The sequence below is a fragment of the Danio rerio genome, chromosome 16 (assembly GCF_049306965.1).
Source record: "Danio rerio strain Tuebingen ecotype United States chromosome 16, GRCz12tu, whole genome shotgun sequence".
Classification (NCBI taxonomy): domain Eukaryota; kingdom Metazoa; phylum Chordata; class Actinopteri; order Cypriniformes; family Danionidae; genus Danio; species Danio rerio.
Genome location: NC_133191.1, coordinates 44,952,256 through 44,974,121, shown reverse-complemented (window position 1 = coordinate 44,974,121; position 21,866 = coordinate 44,952,256). Strand labels below are relative to the sequence as shown.

The 21,866-nt window shown below is 36.3% G+C and overlaps 1 protein-coding gene and 1 long non-coding RNA gene across 4 annotated transcripts in view; one reads left to right on the top strand and one right to left on the bottom strand.

Moving 5' to 3' along the window:
• The first annotated feature begins 11,418 nt into the window (after nt 1-11,418).
• Nucleotides 11,419-16,968, top strand: LOC141378301 (uncharacterized). The gene is made up of 2 exons (XR_012392455.1): nt 11,419-13,841; nt 13,906-16,968. It is a non-coding gene; the product is annotated as an uncharacterized lncRNA (long non-coding RNA).
• The window catches only part of nagpa (N-acetylglucosamine-1-phosphodiester alpha-N-acetylglucosaminidase), a 33,600-nt gene continuing 27,698 nt past the window's right edge, over nt 15,965-21,866 (bottom strand). Inside the window, exons 10-11 of one of the 3 annotated variants that reach the window (XM_073925225.1) lie at nt 21,307-21,388; nt 15,965-17,740 (exon numbers count right to left, since the gene is read on the bottom strand). In XM_073925225.1, coding sequence (XP_073781326.1) covers nt 17,518-17,740; nt 21,307-21,388 — 305 coding nt within the window. In that variant the 3' untranslated portion in view covers nt 15,965-17,517. 3 annotated transcript variants of the gene reach the window in all.

The window sequence follows — 21,866 nt, the reverse complement described above, 5'->3', positions numbered from 1 at the left end:
AAGCTGAAAAGAAAATATTTGAATGAATAATAATTTGGCAATTGTTGTAATTCATACATTTTCAAATGTACTATCTTTTACAAGAGAGGCTAGAAAAAGTCTACATTTATTATTATTATTATTATTATTATTATTATTATTATTATGATTATTATTATTATTATTTATTTTTATTATTATTATTATTATTATTATTATTATTATTATTATTATTATTATTATTATGTTTTAATTATTCAATATTCAGATGTCCAAATTCTGACTGAGGAAAGTTGAATGTGCTGCTGAGTTTGTTATATGCATAACAAGTTACAATAGGCTAGAGTTTTTCATTTAAAACTTTAACAGATAAAGAATGAATTCTAATGATATAGGATAAGGTAAAACATTTAAGTATAATAAATAAAAAAATAAGTTTTTTTTCTTTATATTTCTGTATTCTAAATAAAAAAAAATATTTTTAGTACATCAAAAAGTGTAGTATGATGACCATCTGATAAGCTAATAACAATAATAATAATAGTGCTTCCAATGTATCTAAATGCAGTATTAAAACCTCATAATTAAATAGAAATTGAAGCAAATAACTGTAAAAAAAGGGAAAAAGAGCCACCCTTTTCACCAGGCTGGCTACAGGCCTGCCATAGTTTTATGATGTGGGTTACAACAACATAAACAGACATAATAGCTTATATGAATTTGTTTTTTATTAGAAAAGAATGGTCGGTAATATGATGCAAGACAGTCCAACAGATTAAAAAATGTATTTTTGGTGAAAACTGTAAATTCTAGGCTATGTTTTATTTATTTATTTATTTTTTTATAGCCCTTTAGACTATTGAGTGGAAATTTCCAGAACAAAACACCAAAATCTCCCTATTGAGGATGTAGGTCACTATTTTTTTTAACAAAACACTCCATCCCCCTCAGCACCTTTCAGATGCCTGTTTTGGTAAGAGAGGCCTGTTTTAAGACCCATTTTCTGCCCCCACCAAGACACTAGTTTGAACAAAAGGACGTAGGACTACACCCTGGTGAATCAGCAGATCTGAAGCAAACTAAATGCGTGATTACATCATTCATACACAGATATAACTTAAAGGCATAAATTCACCCAAAATTGAAAAGTTTATGTTAATTTATTGACCCTAAGGCTGGCTATCCAAGCTGCAAATGTTTTTCCCATCAGATGTTAAGCAAACTAAAAATGCTATTGCATCATCTATCAATCCAGTGAGTTTAAACAGAGAGAATCATTAAAGAGAAAGTTCACCTCATAAAACACTTTTCATTTCTCACCTTCAGGACATCTCAGATGTAGCTGTTTTTTTTTTTCAGTGTAAGATTAAAGAGGATTTTTTAACAACGTCTGGCATTTTGAGAGTATAAAAAACATATATAAAACAAAATCAATACACATGCCTTTGGATGGCACATCAATCAGGTAATAATCCAATAATAATGTTCAGTTTTTTTACACAGTTCCATCATTTAGTTTCATAAGGCTCAATAATCAATGCTGAGCATAATTGAGTACACCCTATTTTGAAAATTAATATTTTTTGAATATTTCGATCCATTTCTCGGTGAATAAAGGCAATTCATTTTGTTGCATTTAAATAAAACAGATTTAATAAACAGATACATTTATTAAAATAATATTTTAGTCATCAAACATATCTAGAAAATGAAAGATAATACAAGTAAATTTAAGCTAATTATTGCAGAAAAAATTACAACCTACAAAATTTCAACAAATGTTTTTGCTTTTCTTGATTTTTCCTCTTTTTTTAAAAAAATTTGTATGTAATATTTTTCCATAACATATAAATTTGGGTGTACTAGTTATCGTAAATTATTTTGTTAGATAAGCTCCAGTTTTGGCTTCAGTATTGCCTAATCTAATGTACATTCCCAAATATAATATTGTATACCCTACTATTAAAACTATTCATTTAAAATATAGATTTGAATTTTGTATTTATATATGCTAAGCACTGTATACAGATATTAATTTAGTTTTGTCTCTCAAAGAGCTCGTGTCTGTTAAGTTGTATTTAATGGATCTCTTCATATCTACACTGTAAAACCCCAAAAGTTAAGGTAACTCAAACCATTTAAGGAAACCATTTACAACAAAGCATTTAAGTTTAAAAACTAATCCTAATGAGTACTGTGAACTTACCCATTCGAGTAAACAAAGTATTTTGAGCACAGTAAAACCCAATAAATGAAGAGAACTCAAACCGACGGAGTACTGTAAAACCCAATAAGTTAAGGCAACTCAAACCGTTTGAGGAAACCGATTGCTACAAACCATTTCAGTTAAAAACTACTGTACTGTGAACTTACTCCATTTAAGTTGAAGTAATGAGGCATTTAATGAATTCATTACCTTCAACACTAAGTTCAAAACGCTTTCCAAATGATTAGAATTAACGTTCAGTCAATTTTGAGTTAACTACACTCATTTCATATGATAAAGTTGACTGCTGGGTTTTACAGTGTAGATGCATTTAAAGCACAATTACTGTACAGTATATAACTGAGAGTACATACACATCAGTGTGGCCCAGAATAGCTTTTGGACCCTTTGTCCGATCTTCCCTTGAAAATAAGACAGATGACCTTTTCATCAGGATGGAAAAAATGCTACTTTTTTTCCTGGTTTAAAGTTCTGTCTCTGACGCAGCTTTTAAAAATGTTCTCCTTTCCTATTTAATCAGTTCACTTTCACTCACAGATCACAACAGTGTGCAATCTCCCTGCTGGAGATCACCAGATTTCCAAACAGTGTGTTTTCCTGCTAGGATCAAGATGACGTGAGAGTGAATCAGCATTCTCATGCGCCATCAGCATGTTTTCACCCTTTTTTTCGTGATATTGCCCTTTATTTACTCAACGAAACAAGGCCGCACCTGCTCACTCTGGGTTAAATCATAAAGATAAGCTACAGCTCACCATGACCTCCACAGGCCTTGTCTCAAAAACTGACACTCATGGCAACTGTGGAAATCAAACTGTTTTTAAATGAAGTTAGATCTGTTTAGACTTGATCAAAAACTTTGAGATTTGTTTATCCACATAAAAGATTTGATTATTCATTAAAATTTAAAATCATGTAAAAGTCTATGCAAAAAATGCATAATTCCCACAAACTGTCCCAAGATTTATGATCTGTTGTCTGAATTGATGCTTGTCAAATCAGAACATATTGTTCATGAAGATTTCACAGAATTCTTGATATAAACAAAAACATCATAAACCCAACCGTACGCTGTCCAGAAGGCCACCCTTTGACTGTCTGATGTAATTCTGTTAATGTTTAGGGCATGTACCAAACTTGTTGTGCAACAAACCTCCATCAAGTTAGACATAATGAACTCGACGCATTTGAGGCTAGTAACAACATACACCTACAGTTGAAGTCAAAATTATTCACCCTCCTCTGTGAATTTTTTTCTTTTTCAAATATTTACCAAATTATGTTTAACAGAGCAGGGAATTTTTCACAGTATTTCCTATAATATTTGTTTCTTCTTCAGAAAGTCTTATTTGTTTTTTTCCCCGGCTAAAATAAAAGCAGTTTTGAATTTTTAAAAACTATTTTAAGGCCAATATTATTAGCCCCCTTAAGCAATATTTTGATCTACAGAACCAACCATGATTGAACAATGAATTGCCTAATTATCCTAAATTAATCTAAGTGAGCCTTTAAATGTCCCTTTATGCTGAATATTAATACCTTAAAAATATCTAGTCAAATAATATGTACTGCCATAATGGCAAAAATAAAAGAAATCAGTTAAATGAGTTATTAAAACTATTATGTTTAGAAATGTGTTGAAATATTCTCTCTGTTAAACAGAAATTGGGGGGAAAATATACAGGTGGGCTAATAATTCTGACTTCAACTCTACATACAAAGTTGTCATCTTATTCTCAGTGGTCAGCTTTAGTTCTTGATGTAACTTAAGTGTTCATGGACGACTGAACTCATATATGTCACAGAATCCTTCTGACATTTCCAGAGCCTCTTTTTCTGACGCAAGTAAAAGGTAAAAGGGGAATGTGTTGGAGAGTTTAATCAGAGAGCGCATTAAGTACACAGAAAAAAAATGCTCTCTGGAAAAATGGCCTAGTTTCCTACCTGACACTTAGGTTAAACAAAGCAGACCCAGAAATCAAACACATTGCATAAATGTGCAGTGTCCCCAAAAGGTATGCAACTGCTAAACATCAAATGAAATGACAAATGCACAGCTTTTTAAGATAAACATTTGGTTAGAGTTCTAATAGTAATAAAAAATAAGTATTTGGACACTTTCTGGACACATCCATATTTTTAATGTTGTGAGTTACACTGGTTAATTTGAGCTGAACTCAGTGTTTCAAGTTAAAGCAGCAGTAAGTGATTTATGGGAATCACCGTTGAAGACTTTAATCAACATCTTAACAATTCTGTGAATATTTTGCTAGTTGTATTTTCTGTGATTTATTTCTTGCAAGAGAGTCAGCAATTCACTTCTCTCTTGAAGATTAACAGATATCATTATCATATATGATCCATTTAAAATGACAAGGGAGAAATAAACCGTTGATGAAGTGTAAATATTAAATAAGCAAATATTTATTTATCAGTGCAAATCAATAGATTTTCATTTTAAAAGCTTAAAGCCAGTTTATCATTTATATTTATATATAATTGACAATACAGAACTATTTTAATATATAAGGTATAAATGATTATAAGAGCGGCGCAGTGGGTAGCACAAGCACATCACAGCAAGAAGGTTGCTGGTTCGAGCCCCGGCTGGGTCAGTTGCCATCTCTGTGTGGAGTTCTTCCCGTGTTCGCGCAGGTTTCCTCCGGGGGCTCCGGTTTCCCCCACAATTAAAAAAAAACACGTGATATAGGTGAATTAGGTAGGCTAAATTGTCCGTGGTGTATGTGTGTGAATGAGTGTGTATCAAGTGTGCCGCAAGCCTACGTTTGAGTGAAGGTTTCGGCCGTTAGATCGCCCCCTGGGGGCTGGCTGCAGTACAAGTCATAAAGCCCGCCTCCTCCGTGTTAATGAAGGAGACTTGAGCCCAAATAAAAAAAAATATTACACTTGCAATAAAATGTCCCGAAAGATAGTTCTGGTCGATTAAGGCACTGGTTATTGTGCTGAAATAGGTGCAGATCTTCATTTTTGTAAACAGTTTGTTTTTAGCAGTAATTTAATGCTGGGCGTGTCATCGTGATTGACAGCTGTGATTGACAGTTTCTCAAAGCGCGGCGTCTGAGCTTCGGCAGGAGACTGAAGTAGACTGAAATGTTATTATTCGATTTCTGTGTTATTTTACCATGACAAAATGAGTTCAGCAGTAAACTATAGTTTCTGACATACATGATCCTGGTGGAACACTGTTTATTCGCTAAGTTCAGGGCTTTTTTCGGGCTTTATTAGTTTGCTGATACACGCCTAGCCACCCAGATAGCAAAACACAGTTCCGGCTAGATTCTCGCCTGCCGGAGACTTATCTCTTAGAGCTCAGACTGACTAATGTTACCTCTGCTGGACCTACTCCGGATGCCTGGACTCACTGCCCGATTCCAGTCCGAGTCAATCGAGCCAGATGCGGCGGCCGAGCGAGCAGGCGCTGCCGCATGCGAGCCGGAATCAGCCCGCGACGCCGCGAGTAAGTTGTGCGCTGCGGCCTGGAGCTGGCGCGATTGAATATATAAAACCCTCATATTTGTTAACGTTATTACATCCATTTGTGTTGATATGACAGCAAACGCATGCTGAGAAGTTCGGGGGGCGTAGTTGATTTTACATAAAGCGTTTGATTGGAAGCTCGACTCCTCTGGCTCCATCCTCTGGCTCCATCAGACAATCCTTCTGCGCATGTCTGGCTCCAATTTCAGCAGTCTTTTGCGACAGTTTGTGCCCGTCAAGCAGGCGTTTTGCCCTCAAGGCGTTCAATGGGAAAAAGGGCTGTCGCGTCGTCCATATTTTTTACAGTCATTGGTGTGTATATGTTGGGTAAGTTGGCGGTTCATTCCTCTGCGGTGACCCCTGATTAATAAAGGCACTAAGCCGAAAAGAAAACGTATGAATGAATAAATAATTATAATTCATGTTATCTAAATACATTAGCAATAAAAGTACATTTTGACTGAAACACCTTTAATATAAAAGGCTTTAATTTGCAGCAAAAAATATGCTTGAGGGGTGTATTTATATGTGTATATTTTAACTGGTTTTTGTTGCCATGGTAACTTACACTACATGACTGACCTGATCGCAAACCCAAACTGGACCAATCAACTGTATGTATGTGTGTCATCTGAGTATTTCAGAAACTGCTGATCTATTAGGATTTTCACACAGAACCATCTCTAGGGTTTACAGAGAATGCATGGTCCGAAAAAGAGAAAATATCCAGTGAACAGCAGTTCTGTGGGCGCAAATACCTTGTTGATGCCAGAGAATGGACAGGCTGGTTGGAGCTGATAGAAAGACAACAGTAAATCAAATATCCACTCATTACAACTGAATATGCAGAAGAGCATCTCTGAACGCACAACATGTCCAACCTTGAGGCAGATGAGCTACAGCAGCAGGAGACCACACCGAGTGCCACTCCTGTCAGCTAAGAACAGGACATTGAGGCTACAGTTCACACAGGCTCACCAAAATTGAACAATAGAAGATTGGATAATGTTGCCTGGTCTGATAAGTCTCGATTTCTGCTGCAAGATTTGGATGGTAAGGTCAGAAATTGGCGTCAACATTATGAAAGCATGGATCCATCCTGCCTTGTCTCAACGGTTCAGGCTGGTGTAATGGTGTGGAGGATTTTTCTTGGCACACTTTAGGCCCATTAGTACCAATTGAGCATTGTGTCAACGCCACATTGTTGCTGACCATGTCTATCCCTTTATAACCACAGCATAAAGCGCAAATCATCTCAGACTGGCTTGAACAAGACAATGAGTTCACTGTTCTCAAATGGCCTCCACAGTCACCAGAACTCAATCCAATAGAGCACCTTTGGGATGTGGTGGAATGGGACATTCGTATCATGGATGTGCAGCAAACAAATCTGCAACAACTGCGTGATGCTATGATGTCCATATTGACCAAATTCTCGGAGGAAAATTTCCAGTGCCTTGTTGAATCTATGCCATGAATGATTAAGGCAGTCCTGAATGCAAGAGGGGGTCTAGCCCCCTTTTGGTATGGTGTACCTAACAAAGTGGCCGATAGCTGATTGGTCCACTTTGGGTTTGTGATCAGGTCAGCCATTTTGTGTAAGTAATGGCAAAGTAATGGCAACAACAGCCAATTAAAATCAAATTCTTGAACCTGGAAAACTTTTCTCAAAGCCTCAAACTATTTTTAATCAATTTAGATTCAATATTTAATGCCATAAGTTGTCAACAATTCCACAATGTCTAGAGTGTATGTACAAGTTTCTAAATGTTAACCACATTAGACCAGTTCACTTGCAACATCTGAAGACCCCCATGTGATCACACTGCCACACATTACATATCTTATTTAAACAAATGGAAATAAAAAAAGCCGTTCCACATGCAGACTCTAGGCATCTAAAGCACATCTAAAGGTTCATGTTTGGCTGGAGAGAGATCAAGTGCACAATGATGCAAAGCAGCTTACAGTGGGACATCTGGGTAGAGGATTGCATCATGTAAGGAACACAGATGGATGAGTCACTGAGCCGTCAGCCTTGACATCCTGTCAGTCAGAACCTGCAGGTCTTATGGCTCTGCAAGATTGTCTGTTATTTTCAGGGCCACATTATTTGCGAGACTCGTAAAAAACACACACAGTTAATATGCAGTAGGTAATACACCATAAAGATGTAGTAAACATTTGAGGGCGTGATTCCTCGAGTTAAAGCAGGAAATTTAAAGAATTCAAAACATGACAATGAGGAAGACTGAATGTCACAGAAGGTAAAGCAAGATACCTCTTTGTTGTTCTACATAGTTGTGGTTTAAGGTGTAGATACTGTATACCTGCAGTGAAGATTTTTTTTTTTCCTGGAGAAAATAAGTTTGAATTACCTGTGCAGCAGGTTTACTGTTAGCAATGGCAGGAACACTGCTTACAGAAACATTTAGTGTTGTACGCTTTCTTAATAACAATCTAAACCTTCAGCTAAAATAACAGAGACAGCTATTAAAAGCACAATGTGTCATTTTTTTTCTATTAATATATATGAATAATACTAATAATACATTTTATTTATGATGAGCTTTTATTCAACTTAAAGCGCTACAAGATATACAATAACAAATAAAAATGCAGTGAATTACAAGCTTGCATAAAATCCCAGTAAGAAGCCAGAAGTCACCCCGCAAAAAGAACAATAAATGAGCAAAAAATAATAATAATAATAAATATGTGTATAATATTTTAATATATAATATTAAAATATTATAATATATAATATAGTAATAATAATTATATTTTACTGACTTATGTACTTATTATCCCAAATGTTTTGTAGAATTTTCTCATCTACAAAAATAAGTGATTTTTATGTGAAACAGTGTGTGATTTTTGGCCATGCTAATGACATCTATTTCTGAAATGTCTTTATAATAAATCCTGATAAACAACTACATAGACTACAGTTAATTCAGAATTCAGCGGCCAGGATAGTTACCTGCTCGCGTACTTCTTATCACATTACTGCAATTCTCTTTCACCTTCACTGGCTCCCTGTTCACTATCGTATACAATACAAAATCCTCCCCTTAACATTCAAAGCCCTTCATAACCTGGCCCCCCACTATCTGATCTTCTTCATTTGTACTCTCCTTCACGCTCACTGAGATCATCTTAAAGTGTGGGACAGATAACAGTTCAGCAGAAGATGAAGTCATTTGGTGGCAGGGCTTTTAGTTGTACAGCAGCAAAGTTATGGAATTCCTTGCTTTTGCACATTCGCCAGATGTACTTTATTTCCAATTTTAAATCTCAGATAAAAACGTTTTTGTTTAGGATAGCTTTTAATAATTTGCGGGTTTAATTTTACGCTTATTGTTATTTTTACTGCTTGTATTTTTATGATGTGCTTGTGATCTGCAGTAAGGTGTCCTTGAGTGCTTTGAAAGGCGCCTAAAAATAAAAGGTATTATTTTTATTATAAAACACCAAAAGATGCTTTAATTTGTTGTACGTTTTATTAGACTACACAGAGCAGCTTCATAACAACCTTAATTGTATGTATATGATAAAACAGTGCTGTTTATCCCCACGTAATCACAGGTGGATGAACTGGAAGCTGTCAACTGTGGCATAATAAAAGATGCGCTGCTTTTTTTATGTGCCGCTTCACACTCGTCTTTCATCATTTTTTGCTTCACTGTTTCTCTCGTTTCATTTTAATGGCTTTCAGCCATACTGAGCTTCATACTACCATGAAGTTTTCACTACTTTCATGAACATGATTTCTATTGGGCAGGGGACATGAAATGTAATGAAGATGACAACTCCATTGATTCCACACTCGTTTACAATAATACATTTTAGTTTTAAATTGGCGTTTTAGAAAGAAGACGATCCACGTCCACAATGGCGTTTCACTTAGCAGTTCTGAAAACATTTTTATTCACACTGTTGACCACCGAAAAAGTACATCATGTGACCACACACACTCTTAAATGCGCTGCAGTGTCTTAGGACGTCTGAGCTCCAAGCAGTCAGCAGGTGCTTTAAGCACACCTCCCCAGGTGAGGGCAGCGCACATTGAACAGTTCATCAAGGATCTACCGTTGGATCTCATCTCTCTATAGTGGTTAAACATGATATTTAATTAACATTGTTATTTATTTAACCACGCTTCATTCTTTTGAATCTATTACTTGTTCTCAGGTAACGTGTTTTGAGTGTAAAGATAAGTTATTATATTATTTTATGCAAACACGTACACTGATTCGCCACATTTGTTTAAACTTATTGCACTTGATACTCATATAATGGCCATTACTGATTATTAAAACTGACATTCAGCTAAAGAGAGGGTATGTTTAGAAATTTTCACTTAAAATAAAAGGAGGCAGCTCTATTATACTCCATTTGTTATAAATATGCATACAGTGATGATGACGGTCATATAAATGTGTAGCTACATGATGCCTTAACATTTTTGGTGTTTGTTAAATTGTTAATATCAAGATAAAAATAGGCAGTTGTTTTGATTTTGTTGTTAAGATTAACAACGTAGCCAGGGTCATTTGAATGAGGTTATAAACTACACTGTTCCCTTTTAAGATTTACCCTACGTGTCCTCAAGAGTTGTTTTTCAAATCAAACTTGCCAAGTCTGAACTTACAAAGAAAGGGTGCAAGACTGAACTTTCTGTACCTAATAGTGAGAAAAAAAAGCCCCAATCAGGTAGCAAATGTCTGCAGCCATGCCTCCATTTTCAGATGTGTCTGTTTTCCCCCATCCACACTGACACAGAGAAGCTGCATTTTAAAACCAAACGCAATTTCAGCGTTTCCAAAATGCTTCAGAGCTTAAAAAAACTCAGCATTTGCCATGAGATATATATATATAAAATGTCTTTTTATTACACTTATACAACAATAATGGCATAATGGTGTTTTGGTTTGTGTGTTGACACATGCAACCTGGTGCTCCCAGCGACCCAAGCTCGAATCCTACCTTGAGGTGCTGTGTTGATCTGTCCCCTCTCTCTGCTCCCCAGGCTTTCCTGTCAATACTTTCACTGTCTTATTGATTAAAGGTGAAAAACATTTTTTTCTAAAATTAGTTCTTTTTTGCTTGGACTTTATCAGGGCCTTTAAGTTGTAGTGTTATTTTATTCCTTTTTAGGGATTGAGAAAAAAACTAAAACTGCTTAGAAAAAGAAAACAGTGTGACAAAAATTTATTTTATAATAGTTGGTTGAACTTTTGGCAACGCAGTGGCACAGTAGGTAACGCTGTCGCCTCACAGCAAGAAGGTTGCTGGTTCAAGCCTCGGCTGGGTCAGTTGGCATTTCTGTGTGGAGTTTGCATGTTCTCGCTGCGTTCGTTTGGGTTTCATCCAGGTGCTCTGGTTACCCCCACAGTCCAAAGAGATGTGGTACAGGTGAAGCTAAATTGTGTGTAGTGTATGAGTGTGAATGAGTGTATGTGGATGTGTCCCACAGATGGGTTGCGGCTGAAAGGGCACCCACGGCGTAAAAACATGCTGGATAAGTTGGTGGTTCATTCCGCTGTGGTGACCTCGCATCAATAAAGATATTAAGTTGAAAAGTAAATGAATGAATTGATGGTTGAACTTTGACCAAAACATGAGATTATTTGAGTCATGTCAAAAGGAAAAACAGTAAAACTCCAGAAAACAATAAAAATCAATGACAATCAATACAAATCAATGATTTAATAGCAATGTAAACAATTTTATTAGAATTTTAACTGTTTGTTACCATGTATTGCAACAAGTTTTAAGGAATAATTACAAATACTGCAGGCTGGCATGGCATTTCAACATTACTGACAAATCAACGATTTGAATTAAATTAAACATGTTGAAACAAAATAAACGAGAAACATTCTGTCAAATATAATGAAACAGCATTTAATCCTCATACCATCATATCAGTAATATTTTTCTTCGACACACATTTGCTCTTGGACACAAGGAACAAAAGGCTTTTGCTTTTCCCTGGAAGAACATACTTTCATTTACAGTCTGCAACAACAACAATTTGAGCCACGTAACAACCTGATGAATGATCTATTCAAACAAATATCAGAATATTAGCAGTGTGAACAGTACAAAAACAATCTTTATACAAGCTGAAATAGTTCTTCAAAGCTCATTTCATCAGCTGATTAAGCGTGTTGAAGATAGAAATTTGGATTTCAGATATTATTTTGGCAGGTTGCTCAGTGTTGCAAAGCAAGCCTTTTTTTGTGCATAAGTTTGTACGCAATATACAAAAATTATAGAAAGAAAAATCTCATATTAATTTTATCTTGCAATAACAATTGATTTACAAGGTTATCAATACCAGGAACTTAAACAGGCAATGTAAACATCCATGCCTTTATTTATGAGGACAAAAGAGACGCTCTGATTAGCAGGTCAGGCACGTATATTAGACTATAACTAACCTCAATGTCAAAAATGCTTCATTGGACTAATTTAATTTTTTAGGGTAAGTGGTTGTAAACAATTTATATGGGCTGAATTTAAAGGAAAAAAAATTAATTTGTAATGTTCAACTTAATTGTTTGTTTAAATTCAGCCCATATAAATTGTTTGCAACCAAATATTCAGCAGAAAAGTGATTTAAAATAAGCTATTACATTGAGTTTAGTAACTGTAATCAAATTACACAAATTTAAAATGTAATTCCCTACATTACTGCGTTCCTCAAAAATGTAATTAGAATACAGTATGCGTTACAGAGGAAAGCCTTACGCCCCATTCACACAGAGCGTCAGCGTCAACGATTCCCATTTTCTTTGAATGGGTGACGTCAGGCTTTGCTGAACTGCATTGTGGATCCATCGGCGTTGCTTCAGCCAATCAGATTGCTTTATGCAAATACCCCATGTGGAGAGGTAAGCATGATCGAACACCCAATGAGGGGGGAGAGCATGCTCAGAGCCCGGCAGCTAATCAGCAGGCCATCAGAAATAACAAATACAACCTGTTATTCTAGTGATTGCAATTTTAGCCACCACATTACTGTAGCTCTGTGTGTGTGTGTGTGTGTGTGTGTGTGTGTCTGCTCCTTTTGTTCTCCTTAAGAAGGGTGTCTCTCCGGCCCAATCACTAAAATACTAAAATAACAGGTGGTATTTATCATTTCTGATTGGCCTGCTGATTAGCCACCGGGCTCTGAATATGCTCTCCCCCCTCATTGCGTGTTTGATCATGCTTACCTCTCCACTCCCCGCTCAGACAGTAGCCGATTGCGGACTAATTTCATTGGGCGACGCTGCTATGACGATCGCATCAGCCCCAACTTCAGATACGCCCTCAGTCAAGGTTTGATGCTGAAGCCCATGTGTGAATGCACAGTTACAACCAACTCAGCTGTCAACACATGCACTCTTGTGCTCACGGCGACCCAAGTTCGATTCCCGCCTCAAAGTGCTGTGCCCATCCTTACCCTCTCTCTGCTTCCGATGCTTTCCTGTCAATACTCTCTAGTCCTATCTATTAAAGGTGAAAACCCTCAAAAATAATAATTAATTTCTTTAATTAGTTCTTTTTTCTTTTCTTTTTTTGCTTTAACTATATCCGGGCCTTTAAGTTGCACAATGTTTTTTCTTAATTTTTTTTTTTAATGCGGTTGTGTTTTTAGCAATTGAGAAAATACTAAAACTGTAAAAAAAGAAAAAAAAAGAAAAAAGGAAATACAGAGTGTGGGAAAATTAATTTTTGAAATAGTTGGCTGACCACAACACTGCAAAATGTGACAGAGCTTATTTGAGTTGTGTCAAAAGAGTGACTCCATAAAATAATAAAAATCAATGACAATCAATGATTTAATAGCAAAGTAAACACTTTTTATTAGAATTTTAGCTGTTTGTTCATAGTGATGTGGTTTTTAATCCCATATTAACAACTTTTAACAAGATAAAGGTTCTGTTATTCAGATTGAATGGCAACATATTTCAACAAGTTTTACAAATACTGCAGGATGACACTTTCAGATATAATGAAACAACAATCAATCCACGTCATCTTTTTTGTACCATCATATCAGTCAAACACACATTTGCTTGTGGACACCAGGAAAAACAGGCTTTTACTTTTCCCTGGAAGAACCGACTTTCATTTAATATCTGTGTAATGACAACAATTTGAGCTACATGACCCGATGAATTCTCTATTCTCCAAACAAAAATCAGAATATTAGCGGTGTGAACAATACAAAACAGTAACAATCTTTATACAAGCTGAAATAGCTCTTCAAAACTGAATCAACTAATTAAGCGTTGAAGATAGAAATTTGGATTTTAGATAATATTTTGGCAGGATGTTCAGTATTATAAGACTAGTCTTTTTGTGCATAATTTTTTAGGCAATATAAAAATAATTAGACAAAGAACAATCTCATATTCATTTAGTTTTACACAATCATTACAATTATATACAAGTTCATCAATCCCAGGAACTTAAACAGGTCAATGTAAACATCCTGACCTTTATTTATGAGGACAAAAGAGACGCTCTGGTTAGCAGGTCAGGCATGTATATTAGACTATAACTAACCTCAATGTCAAAAATGCTTCATTGAATTTAATCTTTTTTTAAAGGTAAGTGGTTGCAAACAATTTATATAGGCTGAATTTAAACAAACAAATTACATTAAGTAACGTTTAACTTCATAAATTCAGCTTTTATAAATAGTTTGCAACCACTTACCTTAAAAAAATGAGCAAATGCAATGAATCATTTATTTTCAGTGCACTGACAGCAATCAGATGTTCTGAATAAGATAGATTAATAACAAAATAACATCGAACAACAATCAAATTCACGATGGCATCTTTAAATGAATACAAAACTGCAGGAATACTGAAATGTTTCATTATGCTGGTTCGTTCAATGGCAATTTCTTTTGGGAAATAATGAAATCAACAGCCTCCGACGCTCTGATTAGCATCATGACCGAACAAGTACCCTCTCTATCCTGTGCAGTATCTGCTCGCCTGATTAGATTGAAATCAAAAACTACATCAAAAACCTGGATGTCTTTGTCCCCGCCTGGTTTACACTTACAAGGAGATCAGCATAAAGGTCGATCACAGTGAAGATTATATGCAAAGCATGCAGGCAGCGAGCCGCGTGGAAGTTAATAAACAGTCAAATGTGTCACGCTGCAAACAAACGTCTTTCATTCTATGAAAAGGTAGTTAGCTTGATAAATAATCACACAACAGTCTGGGGGAAAATCTTCATGTGAAAGCTTATGCTGCACCTCAAAATAACGAAAAAAAAGGGGGGGGGGGGTATTACCTATTAGCGATTAAAATAATTCATAAGACTATTATTATTATTGTATTTTATGACATAACTAAATTTGGGATATAAATCTACGTGTTTTCTTTACATTTAATGATATAGTTCAACCAAATTTACTCATCATTTACCCACTGTCAAGTGTTTCCAAATCAGTTTCTTTTTTTTCTGTAAAATACAAAAGAAGATATTCTGGAGAATGTTGGAAACATGCTTCAAAATATGAAGAGTTCAGATGCAAAAACCTCTAAGTGCCATCTGAAATTTTCTCCTAAAATGAGCATCAAGCACTTATGTGTAGGTTCAGTAATTTTACTTTTATAGCAAAGAATATGTTACTTTCATTGCCTTTAACATGAAATAACTGAACACCAATATAAGAGGCTTAGAAAAATACTCATTCTAGAAGAAAATTGCAGATGGCACCTACAGATTTTTGCTTCCGAACTCTTCATTTTCTGTTCAACTAAAAAAACTTACCGTTTTGGTACAAATGTTAGTAAATAATGACAGTTTTCATTTTGGGTGAACTATCCCTTTAAATCACTAAGTATATTCATTACTATTTAATGTTTTTAAGCTTAGCCATTTTGTTTTAACAACAGAGCGGAGAAAATGTGCTTAATTAAGAAGATATGAGGTTCTGAACTATCCAGGTCCGGATTAAGAATTCTAGTCTACAGAGATTGATCTTATTTTTAAAGCATTTAAAGCACACTTTGAAAAAAAAAAATACTAATACAACTAGTGAAAATTAATGAATTTAAAATACTTGTTCAAATTCACTGGAGCAGTACTAAAATTTATATTTAAAGGTATTTTAAATGTGTAACTTCTACATAATGCATATGATTTTGATATAACACCTCTCCAATCCAGTTCAATGAATCTGATTCTTCTATAATAAACACACTAATTAATGATTCCTACTTGTCTTCCTCGTGATGAAGAGTAGGCAAAATCGGATATGTGGTGGTGGATGGAGAGGGGGGGGAAGAAAAATTAGTTCATCAGACGCTGGATTTGAATCGGGTTCATGATCGAGTGAAAACAAGTTGCCATGCGCTTTACTAGCTACGCCACTCATGCTGCTGTGTGTCGCACTCTTTTGTTATTTTGTCTCTATCAATCAAATGGTGATGGGCAAAAATCACTCAGTTATCTTATTCCAACGAGGTGCGCTATTTGCTTTTAGCCTAAATAGACACTCCAAAATCAGCATTTTTCCCACCCTCGCAGGGGCCCACCAGTGCACACGGGCCACTGGGCCTGTGCCCATAATGCCCATTGGTTAATCCGGCCCTGGAACTAAGCCTTTAAATCACTGCAAGCACAGTATATTAGTTACCATTTCAATTTAATTCATATAAATATTTTTCTGCAAATCAGTTTTGTTCCATTAAATCTAAGCTGAGAAAATGTGCATAACTGTAATTAAAATGATATGAGGATCTGAACAAATATTAGTCGTCCATAATAGCCATAATATAAATTTGATTTGTGGTGTAATGCGACCTTGAATATTTTGACCATTTTATTAAAACTCATCTTTCCCCTTGTCTCTGTGTTCGAACTCTTAAATCAAGTCGAAATCTATTTTGATGGTAAACAGGAAACAGCACAGGAACTACTAACCCAAGTAAATGTTCCTCTTCCACAACATTTGTCTCATGGTTCAGAGCTAAAACAGAAGCTGACAAATGTCCTCTGAAAGCCTGGATTTATTGCTTCAGAACAAAGCAACTTTGTGCGTTCTTGCTTTACTAGAGAGCTTGAAAACAATCCAGGCCTCTTTTTTTCATGGCAAGATTCTGTGGCACGTTTAAAGACGACACACACAACAAAACCCTGATAAGGCTGACAGTTTATAGAAACGAAAAGGCTGACGGTGCAATCAAAATGAACTGAATGACCTCTGAAGAGCAAAAAAAAAAAAAACATTCAATAAATCTGTGTTTCAAAATAGCAGTTCAGCAAGTTCCTGCAGGAAGGATTGTGCCAAAAAAGTTCATAGTTCAAAAGTAGTCTATTCCTATGGAAACAGGTGGAACAACTGTCGTTATCTCAACAAAAATGGCTTTGTGGTGATATTGCTCTTTATTTTTTTTTCCTGGATCTCGCCTCAAGACCAACATGAAAGACTTCATTGAAGTCAATGAAAAACTATTTTACACATACATGAAAAACTGGTTCTTACATCGCTAGCAGCTCATTTGAAAGTGTCCAAACTGCACAATCAGGGCACTTGGCATGTTATGAACAGAGTTGGCTGGCGTCTACAGGCTCAGCAGGGGTGAATGTGAGCGCGCAGACAGCTGTTTGGACACTAACGCCCATCTCATTGTCTACTTGAACACGCCGATCCTACGCCTTTCCAAAAGCTCATAGATTCCCAGCGTGAGCAAACAAACCCCAGACTAATGAGAGCTTGTGCTGCTCTGCTCTGCTGGATGGCACACTTGCATGAACCCGCGCTCATGCATGCACTTCCAAACACATCATGAAGAGTCTTGCGAATCCGAGTCCCCTTGCTGAAACAGAACTTTTCCAGACTTCATCTCTCCTCGCTCTGTGGCCCCGTTGATCTCTCCTAGCGGCAAGTAGGAGTAGTCCGCCCTCTGCCTGCGCGCTTTGCATTTTCTGCACGTCTGGATAAGGTTACCAGTGAGGCTGGCCAGCAGCGACGTTGCCAGGATTGAGCAGACAACCAGCCAGCTTTGTCTGCACACACATAAACAAAACACTCGGAGGGTGAGGAGCTGCACTTTGACCTCTGACTCCACCGCCGATGCCCACGGCCTCCACAAAAGCACTCCAATGCAGCCATGGCAACTTTACACAATCCCTTACTTGCATGTGAAAGGCCGGGCCGACTAATAAATTCATCTGTGCCACTCTGTTGCCGCTGAGTTGTTTACCAGTACAGTCGGGGCACTTGGTTCAGACTTGTCAGAAAGCCTGTTCTGCTAAACACAGGCCTGGAATTTGTCAGAGTGATTTTTTTTTCTCCATGGCAATAATCGAGTTAGTTCAAACATGCAGATAGGGAATGGTTTAAATGACAAGTTGGTTGAGATAAGATATTTTTAGGCCCCATGTCTGTTACTTTAAGGCAGGGGTTCCCAAACTTTTTCTTGTGAAAAGCCAAAAACCAAACATGATTGAGCGTGCAGGGCTGAAGGTAAATAAACCAAAATATTAGGGTGCTTTCACACCTTCACTTTTGTTTCGGAACGTGTCTCGATTGCCCAGTTAGCGTGGTTCGTTTGGCATATGTGATCAGGGCAATCGCGCTCTGTTCCGCGCCAAAGTAATCGCTCCGAGATCGCTTGAATGAGGCGGTCTCGGCTCGATTGAAACGAACCCTGGAGCGGTTCGATTACAGTGAGAAAGCGATCCGATCCGAGCGCGGTTATATCACAGTGTTTTATGGATATGTAATAGGCTTACGGCTATATGAAGAGAGAATTACGAGTAGGGCGGGAAGTTTCGCGAGTCTCTGGATGCCCGCAAACGAGTGATGATCTCCCGGTAATCTCGCGTCTCCCTCCCGGTCCTCAAATAGGCTACGTCGCGCACCCTTCTCACCCCTCCCCACCACATCTCTCCTTAGACACATCGCGCGCGCGCACCCTGTCAATCACTATCAAACCACCACCTCTCCTGACAGCTGAGCGGGACGCTGCAAAATAAACCCTGACACTCTGACCAATGTGAGGAGAGTTTACTCACACGTGACTTGTTTTAGCTCTTTTGGTCCGATTAGAAACTTTGCAATGTGAAAGCGAACCGCTCCAAGAGCAAAGAGCAACAATGTAACATTTGTAATCTCTGTTTCGGAACAACTGAATCGATTCACAGGTGTGAAAGCACCCTTACATTAAAGTTGCCATGGTAATAATCTATTTTATTAATATTTAAAATATATAGAACATTTATTTAATTGTATTAATAATACAGTATATATATATATATCAGAATTATTGTATATAGTCAGAATTATCAGCCTCCCATTTAATTTTTTTTCTTTTTCATTTTTCCCAAATGATGTTTAACCAGTGGTGGAGAGCATACAAAAAAAATTATACTCAAGTAAAAGTACCATTACTTGCCTAAAAATGTAGTGAAAGTAGAGTAAAAGTATCTGTTGTAAATATTACTCAAAGTATGAGTAAAAAGCAGACCATTCAAAAGTACTCAAGAGTAATGAATGGTGAGTATTATGCTCGTAAAAGCTGATGCGTTTACAAGTAATTTGTGGATGTGCGTAAACTTAGTGCATTTATTTATTGCCCATCAGGCACATAACGTCTTAAGATGTTAATATTAGGTTAGATTTGGGTTGTGACGTCAGGTGGTGACCAAAATTCAATGCCTAGCCAGCGTCTAAGGACAATCTTTTTTTGATCACCAACAACAACGTCAAATGGCTTTGATATTTGGTTGATTTTAGGTTGTATTAATAAGTGACCAAAATCCAACGTTTAGCCAACATACGCCATACTGACGTCAAACACTGACATTTATTCGTTAGGTATGGCAGCCAAAATTCAATGTTTGATAAACGTCATAGTGGTAACGTCCACACAATGCCAAGCTGTGAGATCATTAGACGTTAATATTTAGTTGATTTTTAGGTTGAACATTGGACAATGGCATTAGCCTGACATTGAGTTCTGATGTTAACAGATTTTCATTACCAAACAAAATGCTACATCTCCAGGTTGAGGCACAATGCCAATCTGACGTTATGTTGACGTCTTGTGCCTGCTGGGTGTTTAAGGCGATTTCACACATCATACAGTAAACATCCGTTCTATTCTCATCAGTGACATGCAACTAAACAGTCTCTGATTCAATGTGTGTAAAAATTTTGGACATTTTCTTGGACACTTTTAATGCTTCCAAACAGTTTGCTGCGAGAAATTTCATTATGATGCGAATTACTTTCTATGTGAGATTTGATTGGACAGGAATCACAGGACTGATTTTTCTAATCCCGATAGATAAGAAAAATAAAGTAGTGACTGCAAGTTGAAGGAAAGTATGGAGCAAAAGTACCTATACTGCACAAAAAATGTACACAAGGGAAAGTAAAAGTAAAGCAACTAGTTAATTTACACAACTTTGTTTAACAGAACGTACTACAATTAAAACATAATCCCATTTATAACACACTTGCGTTCCATGCTGAATACACAAGTTAAGATGCACCAGCCTTTTCTCTGATTTGCTCATGGATCATCTTTTGATTGACAGTGTTTACACTTTTAAAAATCTGATTCATCCACAACATTTAATTGACAGGTTTCATTTCAGTTTGCTTTTTTTTTTTTGTAGCCTAACGATTAAAACAAACAAACAAACAAAAAAAAGGTAATGTTAAAATAACAAATGACAATCTCTGTTTATTCAATGTCTGCATTTGCCCCAACATTCTCCCTCTCTTCTCAGATGGAAATCAAAGGTTACCTTGAGCCAACTTTGGCCCACAGGCCTTAGTTTGGGCATCTCTGCTTTAAGATATACAAAAAAACCAACAAGATATAAGCTATAATTGATGTTAAACTTTATCAGTCGTAGTGATTTAAGCATGCTCGCTAATCTCAACTGAACGCAAACACAATTGATTTGTTTCTTTAATGCCAACTGCCCTCAGACCACAACTCAATACTTCACATTGATTAAAATGTGGGTGAAAGATTAGATGTCGCATTCTGGTCTCCATCTAATAAAATTGACCAAAAGGGAATTTAGTAGAATAAAACGGCTATAAAATGCAAATAAAGTGTGTGTTTTATTTTTTCTAATGTTTTATTTAAAAAATAAATTGCATAAGTTTAAATAAGCACAGCTCTAAAGTTTGTTTAAAGATATTTTTTGATATAAATAACAAACCATTTGATGACATCCAATATAATATTTAATGTGTTGTTACACTTTAACAATTTAAGAAGGTTTTTTATGCTCAGATTTTTGAGCATTCACACTTTTAATGCTTAAAGAACAACATTTTTTATTATATTGTTTTGACATAACTGAATGCTACACTTTTAAAAATCTATAAAACAAAAAATCCCATGACCAAACACCTAATTTTTGTATAGGAAAGCACTGTATAAATTAATAAAATGTGTAAAGAAGTGAAGACTTTATATCTAAAGTAGAAGCAAAGGGGCATATATTGACTGGTGTTTGTGTGTGTGTGTGTGTGTGTGTGTGTGTGTGTGTGTGTGTGTGTGTGTGTGTGTGTGTGTGTGTGTGTGTGTGTTTTACTGAACACTTACTCTGATAAATAGGGTCTGGGAGCCTGAGCTTCCTCCTCTTGTCTCCATTCCCTCCACATCTGGGTAGCCAAGCAGTGACCAGCTGAAAGATATGAGAACAAAACAATGTTTTTTTTCTCCTTTTTTTTAATTAAATGCCCTGTTACGACAAACACTCTGCCTCATGAGCATATTTCTCCTTTCACCCTTTTCCTAACTTCACATGAAACTGTGGAAACAAAGCAGAAAATATTAAATCAGTACTGTCCATGAAATCGAAATGTTTTGACCCAATTGTGGCTTTAGACATAAAGGTACAAGCACTTTATCAAAATGCATTTAAAAAAAATAAAAATAAAAAGTTGCAACATTTAAAGTTTAGCTGACACAGAAGTCACATGCAGAACAGGCGGCTTTAATAATTGCTCAATGTGTAAATCCTGATGAGCTGCTAGTTTACACAATGTGTACAGAGAAATCATCATGCCATGATCATGTGGATTCCCATTGAAACAACTAAATTATTCATTATTCATATTGGACACTGACACAGAGTCAATAGAACAGGTTTAGCCCTGCTC